The sequence below is a fragment of the Conger conger genome, chromosome 16, assembly GCF_963514075.1.
Source record: "Conger conger chromosome 16, fConCon1.1, whole genome shotgun sequence".
Classification (NCBI taxonomy): Eukaryota; Metazoa; Chordata; class Actinopteri; order Anguilliformes; family Congridae; genus Conger; species Conger conger.
In genome coordinates this window covers 37,216,664-37,225,403 of record NC_083775.1, presented here as the reverse complement: position 1 = coordinate 37,225,403, position 8,740 = coordinate 37,216,664, and the positions used below count along the sequence as shown (strand labels likewise).

At 47.1% G+C, this 8,740-nt stretch overlaps 2 protein-coding genes across 4 annotated transcripts in view; one reads left to right on the top strand and one right to left on the bottom strand.

Annotated features, from left to right (window-relative positions):
- The window catches only part of pold1 (polymerase (DNA directed), delta 1, catalytic subunit), a 32,332-nt gene extending 29,611 nt beyond the window's left edge, over window positions 1-2,721 (top strand). The window contains 1 exon segment of the mRNA XM_061223015.1: window positions 224-2,721. Within this exon segment, the coding sequence (XP_061078999.1) occupies window positions 224-311 (88 nt within the window). The 3' untranslated portion in view covers window positions 312-2,721.
- zgc:55558 (GTPase KRas) lies at window positions 812-6,899 on the bottom strand. Of its 3 annotated transcripts, none has more exons than XM_061223011.1 (5): window positions 6,493-6,899; window positions 5,801-5,913; window positions 5,168-5,346; window positions 3,690-3,849; window positions 812-2,358 (listed from the first exon to the last, which is right to left on the bottom strand). In XM_061223011.1, the coding sequence occupies exons 2-5, from the start codon at window positions 5,909-5,911 to the stop codon at window positions 2,245-2,247; spliced, it is 564 nt and encodes a 187-aa protein (XP_061078995.1). In that variant the 5' UTR covers window positions 5,912-5,913; window positions 6,493-6,899; the 3' UTR covers window positions 812-2,244. The 3 variants fall into 3 exon arrangements, with proteins under 3 accessions (XP_061078995.1, XP_061078996.1, XP_061078997.1); XM_061223012.1 differs by lacking the exon at window positions 6,493-6,899 and adding an exon at window positions 6,355-6,373; XM_061223013.1 differs by lacking the exon at window positions 6,493-6,899 and adding an exon at window positions 6,144-6,261.
- Window positions 6,900-8,740: the final 1,841 nt, after the last annotated feature.

Here is an 8,740-nt window from a genome sequence, read left to right as displayed (position 1 = left end):
ACATATGCTGCATGCAAGAAAAAATTGTGGTCGTTTCACACTGATTAAGCGGTGAGCAGGGCAACATCGGCTCTCCACCTCACTCTTGGACTTCAGTGTTTTTTAACCGCTTCAGATTCCTATAAATAAGTAAGGCAACATCCATCGCATTTGTATTTTCAAAGCGGGAAGTAAAACATCTTAAAGCGTAAACATTTTAATCACTCTCTCCTTCTCTGTGCAGTCGAGACTGTCCCATCTTCTTCATGAGGAAGAAGGTACAGAAAGATCTAGAAGATCAGCAAAAGCTGGTGTCCAGGTTCGGATGGTGAGGCGTTCAGAGTGGGAACGCATCTCTGTGACAGGAAGGGGGAGCATCACTCCATATCACACTTTACATTCTCAGGGCAAACCTTTTCTGTAAAAGGTTCTGTAAAACACTATGCACTATATTTTGTAAACTTGATAGAAAATAAACTTCCTTTTCTGATTTCTTTGAATAACCTTTAAAAAAAAAAAAAAAAAAAAGACTGCTCACAAGGAACTTGAATGTCAGTTGCTCTGCTCATAAGATCTGGACCAATGGAAAAACTCATGAACAGAAAGCCCACGAACAGGAGAGAGTTTTACAGCCAAACGTTTTGGATTGGACCACAACCCGAGTACAGCGGCAACCAACGAATCAACAGACGCCTCTCGTGACCAACTGACCGAGGTTCTGTCGTCTTGGTAGCCTTCACCCTAAATTTCCCTTATCTCCTTCCTCTCCCAGCCCTAGATAATAATGCCATCCCCCCATCACTCACCACTTCAGACAGGACACGGACAAAGCTTTAACCAAAATTTCACTTTATTGACACTTAAGCACCTTTCACAGGTGCGGGAATGACAGCACAGTTTGGTCCGGACATCTTTAAACCGGGACGAATAACAGGGGAATTCTACGAGCGTGGCTGACATTCGGGAGCATGCGTGGGGCAGTTGGGGGGGGCGGGGCCAGGAGCCCCCACTCTCGCCCAATAGGCCGGGTCGGGTCTCAGTCTGGTGCTACTGAAGTTGCCGTGGTAACTGAAGCCCGTCGCGAGCAGGTTCTTGACGACTCCAAAGGCAACAGAAGTGTAATACTTCTCTAAAAGAAGGACGGAGATCATTACTGTCCACGAGACATTTAATACGGAAGGGAACTTGACTTTTGAGGTGGAAGGGAATAGAGCTTTTGTTACATTTAAAAACATTTTTTATAAAGGGTTCCCATGCACCTTTGTTCTCAGATCCCCCCCATCCCTTTCTCTTTCTACCCCCCTCCCATCACCCGCTTTAACACTGCTCAACACTCGCTACCACTTCCCAGGAACTGCCCAATTCTAAACCCACAATGACAGTTGCTTCGCCCATTGCTATCATGCGTTACAATTCATCCATTCCTGTTGTGAAGACATCTGCAGATCTACCTGCTCGCCGGTGAACTGCAGTCCAGAAGGGCCACAGCGTCTACAGGCTTCGTGGCATCACCCTGGAACCAGGCTCTTTAGCCATTCAGTCATTAAATTCTGCACTCAAGTGCAGGAACATAAAAAAAAAAAAAAAATGAACAGCAGACACTGGGCTCTCTCCAATGGCTTATTTTTCACCTCCTTTCTCTTCTCCTTGCCCCTGCTCCACCCGTCGGGGAGGCAGGTAAAGGGAGCGAGAAACAGACGAATTAGGCTAACGGGATGTCCTCGCTCCTTCACATGTCTGGTGGAGGCCACGTCAGCAGAGGCAGCTGGGGGGATGCGGACCCGTGGGTCGATCGCTTATCCGAAGAGAGACTTCCGCAAAGGACGCGCCTGCGTCTCCCCGCGCAAGAGAAGTTACGCTTCCAGCTCCTAGAAGGAACGCTCACCAGGATGGAACTTCCCAGGGTGAAGACGGCGGACCTCCATCGATTTCCAGGTCAGGCAAAGGAGACGGAGACAGGAGGTGAAAAAGAAACTATTGGAAAGAGCCCACCGTAGTCCTCCAGGATTTGAGCTTCAGATGCCCGTTACCAAGAGTGAAGTTACGCGCACAGAACTCAAGTTTAGAATATTCTACACAGTACTGCTTTTTAAACTTAAATGGTGGGGGATGGACGAGTTCAACAGGAACGGGGGCCGTTTCTGCAGTGTCTGGGCGAGGTGGAGTGGGGAGGAGGATTGTGGGGATTGTAGTGCGCAGGGTGGGGACAGCTTCAGCTGAGGCAGTGTCGCGGAGCTGGGCGGCTGCGGCCAGGCCGTGCCGTCGCTATAGCAGCGTGCAGCGTCTCTGTGAGCTCTTCTTGTTCTTCTTGTTGCTGCGATTGGTCTCCTTGTACCGTCTGATCTCCCGCACCAGAGAGTAGAATGCCTCCTCCACCCCCTGAGCGAGGGAGAGGGAGAGGGAGGGAAAGAGAGAGGGAGAGAGAGAGAGAGAGGGGGTGAGAGAGCGACTGGTTGATTGTAACGTATTATGGTCACGGGACCTTTTGGTCAGGAATCTCTGATTGCAGACTGAGCTACGATATCTGTGGTTTCCTGTAGTTTCCTTTCAATCGGAGGGATTTTAGCCTTGGAAACGAGGTGTGTGTGTGCCTGTTAGCCAATCGGTGACTTCAATCACTGTGCGGAAATTCAGCAAAACCCCAACACGCCATTATTTAACGTTTAATTTATTCTCTTACCTGCCACTGGAAGGATTTTAGAAACTCTTTCATACCGGGAAATTATATTGTGTGAAACAGTCTTCTATTGTTTGTTTTGTGCTTTTGTCATGTGGGTCATTGTGTGAAAAATCAACCAGAGGTGTGCGGGGTGACCACTCCAATTTAGCTCAAACTTTCAAACTATTCAATAAAGAACATGCAAAAAAATTAGCCTCATTGGATTTGTCATTCTAGAGATATTGGCTATTAAATTATAATTATATATTACAATATCATACGATACAGTCCCCTCCAAAAGCATTGGAACAGCAAGACCAATTCCTTTGTATCAGACCACCAAATTTTTTTCAATATCCTCTTCAGGAGGTGAAATGCGTGCTCAATTGGGTTAAGGTCTGGTGATTGACTTGGCCAGTCTAAAACCTTCCACTTTTTCTCCCCAATGAAGTCCTTTGTTGTGTTGGCAGTGTGTTTTGTGTTTTTGAAGAGAAACCCCCCAAAACAAACAACCACTGAAAGAGGCTGCAGTAAATGCCTGAAAAAGCATCACAGAAGAATGCAACAGTTTGGTGATGTCAATGGGTCGCAGGCTTGATGCAGTTACTGCAAGCAAGGGACATGCGACCAAATATGAAGTGTTATTTACTTTCGTTTACTTAAATACTCTGTTCCAATACTTTTGCACACCTAATAATTTGGTAGTCTGTTACCAAATGTTACCTGAAATTCTGAACTCTTGTCTCGTGTTCATCTTTTTCTCAACCCCAAATGTATTCAGTGTATTGCAAAACAAAGGAATTGGCCTTGCTGTTCCAATATTTTCAGAGGGGACTGTATAAAGAACATTTACACAAAGTTTGAGCAAAATTGGAGTGGTCACCCCCAACGCGTCTGGCTGAAATTTCACGGAATTACCGACATGCAGCCCAGTCACGTGACGATCCAGGCGGACTGGATTCTTCAGCACCAACCCTGCCTGAAACGGGCCTGAAACGGGCCTGAAACGGGCCTGAAACGGGCCTGAGACGGACGGCGGGCCGCAGCCTACCTGCCGGGTCTTGGCGGACGTCTCGACGAAGGGCACGCCGTAGCTGCGGGCCAGCTCCTGCGCCTGCCGCATCTCCACAGTGCGCGAGCCCAGGTCACTCTTATTCCCCACCAGCACCATGGGCACACTGTCACTGTCCTTCACCCGGTTTATCTGCTCCCTGTGGGGGGGGGGGGGGGGGGGTTAAACCGCTGTACGGCACGAGGGACAGCAGGCAAACCGAGCCTGAAGGGGACTGAGGACACCTCCACCTCCTCCCTCCTCCACCTCCTCCCTCCACCTCCTCCTCCCACCTATACCTCCTCCCTCCTCCCACCTACACTTCCTCCCACCTACACCTCCTCCCTCCTCCTTCCTATACCTCCTCCCTCCTCCACCTCCTCCCACCTACACCTCCTCCCTCCTCCACCTCATCCCACCTACACCTCCTCCTACCTACACTTCCTCCCACCTACACCTCCTCCCTCCTCCTTCCTATACCTCCTCCCTCCTCCACCTCCTCCCTCCTCCACCTCCTCCCACCTACACCTCCTCCCTCCTCCACCTCATCCCACCTACACCTCCTCCTACCTACACCTCCTCCCTCCTCCTTCCTATACCTCCTCCCTCCTCCTTCCTATACCTCCTCCCTCCTCCACCTCCTCCCACCTACACCTCCTCCCTCCTCCACCTCATCCCACCTACACCTCATCCCACCTACACCTCATCCCACCTACACCTCCTCCTACCTACACCTCCGCCACCTTGGTGTTGGAGAGGAAGAGGAGAAGGAGGAGGAGGAGGGTGTCCTCAGTCTGCCACCAGACCCCTCTCTGCAAACAGGGCTCACACCAAAAGTGCTGGGGACACCTTTTTTTAGAACCAGTTTCGATGAGTTTGAAGCGAGTGCCTCCAGCGGTTTCTACAGAGTAGGCCATACCTGTAGCGCTCCTCGCGTTCTATGTCTAAATGGCCCTGAAGGGGAGATTTGACTGTGGCTTTTAAATTCATTAAACGGGATTAACCAATTGAACTATAGGAGACTCCTCAGGGTGAGTTCGGTTAGCAGAACGAGGGGGGCATAAATGGAAATTAGCAAAGGATAGATTTCTGCACAGACATTAAGTAGTATTTTTTCCACACACTTGCCAGGACATGCAGTGGAGGCAGAAACGATGGGGGTTTTCAAGAATTTTAGGCAAACTAAGCAGTAGGTAAGCTGAATGGCCTGTTCTTATCACTATGTTACGTTAATCATTAACAAATTAAGCCCAATATTAATTAACTAAATCATTTACACAATCAGATATTATATATAATATCAAACTAAGGATAATGACTGTACCATGTAATCCTCAGTAAGAACTATCATAGTATACTAACATTTTAAAAAATGAAACGAAGGAAATTTGTTGAAACAAAAACCCACACACACACACACACACACTCCGGGATGGGAGTTGCGTCTCCCTGAGCCCCAAGACAGACTCTCTCTCTACCTGTACAGGTGCACGTCTTCGAAGGACTTTGTGTTGTTGATGGCGAACACGCAGAGGAAGCCCTCTCCGGTCCTCATGTACTGGTCACGCATGGCGCTGTACTCCTCCTGACCTGCCGTGTCCAGGATGTCCAGCAGACACGTCTCTCCATCGATGACCACCTGCTTTCTGTAGGAGTCCTGGGGAAAGAAAGATGGGAACGGGCTCAGTGCGACCCTTGCCGGATCTCCTGCACCATTCTCCAGGCCTAGACTGCTCTCAGCCCTGCTCTGGTCCGCTCTGCCCCTCCCCTGGCACCTGTCCTGAGTTACCACCTAAATCCAAATTGACCCCACCCCCACACCCCCCCCACATTTGCGACCCCAACCCTGAGCTGTTAAAAGACCTGCCCCTGTTGTGTCTGGTTCTTTGAAAGGTTTTTTCCTACTTTCCCACCTGTTGAGTGAGTGAGTGAGTGCGTGTGTGCGTGTGTGTGCACCACTGTAACCCTATGGAGTTTTGGCTGGGAGTTGTTCTTGGTCTTATGACAAAAGTCCTGCAAGATGCATGAATGCAATTCTGACATGAGCTGTGTGGCTTCCCCATGCGGTGCCTTGTCTCAGGCAAGCTGTTCCCCTGTTCTCAAACCCTGACCTCGATGGTGGGGTCGTATTCATCGACGAAGTGGTTCTGGATGAGTTGGATGGTCAGCGCACTCTTCCCCACGCCTCCAGCGCCCACCACAACGAGCTTGTATTCAGTCATTCCTGAGGATAGAGCGGCGGGTGGGTTACGGTAACAGTAGTGCTATAAGCTATTATTCACAGCACCAATTGCGTAAAGTTCTAAAGCCAATCAATCCCAGCACCAATACCGTTAACGTTTAAACAGATAATGCGGTTTTCGGTAATAAACGTAAATCAATACTGATACGTCGGTAAAAGGTGCGCCACATTACTGTCGTGCATTTATTTGTGTTAACACGCATTGGCCTTACTTGGAAAGCACCGAACATAACGTTACGCCCGTTAAAATGACACGTAACGTAACTTATGCCTTCCAAATAAAAACATTTGGCTACCTAACGTTAGCTATCCAATACTGACCAACAACACGCTAGCTAGCTATCTCACAACTATCACTGGTTGCTTGCAGGCAGCACTAGGAATCAAGCGGCATAATAGCCGTGAACACTAGCTTTGACTGACCCAGTTCTAGCTGCTATCCAATACATTGAATGAAGACGTTTCGGTCGCTATCTAGCTGCTAACTAGCTAAAAACGCCGAGTCAGCTGGTACACTATACGGAACGCCCAGCAGCAACACCACACAGATACAAATCTTACCGTGATTTAGAGGTATACAAAACGGCTTCCCTCAACTTTCAAAAAGCAAAGGTATGTAATGACAAAAACGGATTAGCTACCGGGATGGCTAGCTAGACTCATAGCCCAGAACAGTTTCCTCTTTAGCTACTTAGCCGGCTAGCTAGCTAACGTAATGTTAAGTCCAAGAAAACAACTGACGGTGCGAGCTGGTTCTCAAATTGCTAGCTAGCGAATCACTTTAGATTACATATACAGTTACAATCGCAAAAAAATAATACCAAATAAAATGGGACAGATAGCCAGTAAAATCTAAAAGTGAGAGTCGGTTTCCGAGTAAATCTCTTCTGTCTCCATTGTGGGTGAATAGGGGCGGCGCCCTGCTGCAGAGCCAGTCGCCGGAGTGCAGCTAAGCGCAATCGCCAATTCTGGCACAGCGCACGGTAATTAAGATGGACATTGAGCCAAACCAATCAACGTCGTCAGATGACCTCACTTTAATCCCACCTCTTGTCCCTCCCATTTTACGTCTTTTCACCAAAACGCTTGACATGGTTTTTGGGCGTGTCAGAATCGATGGTCAGAAAATTGCTTTTAATGATTTACAGACGAGGTGGAATACAGTGCTGAGAAAAAGTTTCCAGATTTCCCGATTATTGCTTATTGATTTGTCATACAAAATGGTTTCAGCTCTTTAGACAAAATATAATATTATACAGAGCTAAACACCGTTTTTTAAGTATTATTTCATTTACTTAATGAAACGAGTTATCAAATACCCATATCAAAATTAATTCCCCCCGTAAACTTAATTAATTGGCTAACTGTTTGCACCACCTTTAAAGCAGTTGCCTTGGCCGGCACGGGGCCCACGCACAGGCATTCTGTGCACAGAGACACACAGACGCACACTTCCCTATCGCTTGAATCTGCCCATTTTTTCGAAAACAACAGAACGCTCATGTTGGGGTGTCCAGGACGAGCGCCCCATTGCTGTTCTACTCCCCTCTACTACTTCTGGTGCGGTCTCCTCTGCACCCGAGGGGGTAAGGGCGGATGTCGTACAGCCTCTCTCAAACTGTCACACTCATATGTGTAATTTATGGGGTGACGGGTCCCCTGCATTTTTAATTTTTCTTAAAAAATCTTTTTACAGATGGCTGTAATAATTAGCTGCCTAGTAGCTACGGCAATTAATGTTATTCGTCAAGTAAACCCGCTACTCTAAAATAGCTGAAAATCAACCAGGAAATCCAAGCATTATCATTTATAAGTTAGACGATGTGCACATTTGGAAATAACCAACAGCTTACATTTTTATTAAAGTTTGAAATATACTTCAATATGACCGTCTGCAATTACAAATTTGCTTCGGAAAATGTCCATTGTGATTACATTATAATTAGAACGTTTGACAAAGCAAGCGTTGTCTCTAACTCAACAGAAAGAGCAGCCCCACCATACGCAGTTGAGGCGTGAAATTATGCTTCATAAGGATGAAGTATTTACGAATGAGTGAATGAGAAGCATCAATTCTACAGCGCTTTGGATAAAGGCGCTGTATAAATTCCAACCATTTACCATTAAGGGAACACAGCATTGTTTGTGCGTACTTACCAAATGTTGTTTCAAAATGATCTTTTAAGCAATAGTGTGCAGAGCATGATGTGGTAATATACAGGGCACACTACTTGCAACAGAGACTTTGGTCTCAGTGTGCTTTCTCTGCTTAAATATAAGTCCAAGGACTTATAAATTAAGAAACTAATCCAAACTTCAATGATCAAATCAATTATCAAAAGTTTAATTCCGTGCTATTATCAGGAAGGGAAAGGGATGCTTATCAAAAAAGTATGTTCTAAATAGTATCAGTGTTTTATTTGTCTTCATCCAGTTTTTCATGTTTATTCTCCTGCACCTCTCACGAGCTTTACCAGTAACAGCCATTGAAAGCGGTGAACCTCTGTTCTGACTGGCTGGCTAGCTGTAATGAACCGAACCCTGTCTGCGCCGGCGATAAGGTGGGCCGTGCTGAAGCGAATGAGATGTGATAACCTCACGGAAGTCTAAACGGCTGGTTTAAACGAACATTTCTTTAATATGGATTGTGGATGTCATTTTCCACAATATGGGGATGTTTACGGTGTATTACACTGCATTTGTCCACTAGATGGTGCTGACATTGTCCTAAAAGATTATCGTTGGTGTCCGTGTCCGTCTCTGCTCCGTAGTAATGGCAGGCTCACTCCCTCCTCCCACTGGGCTGCCT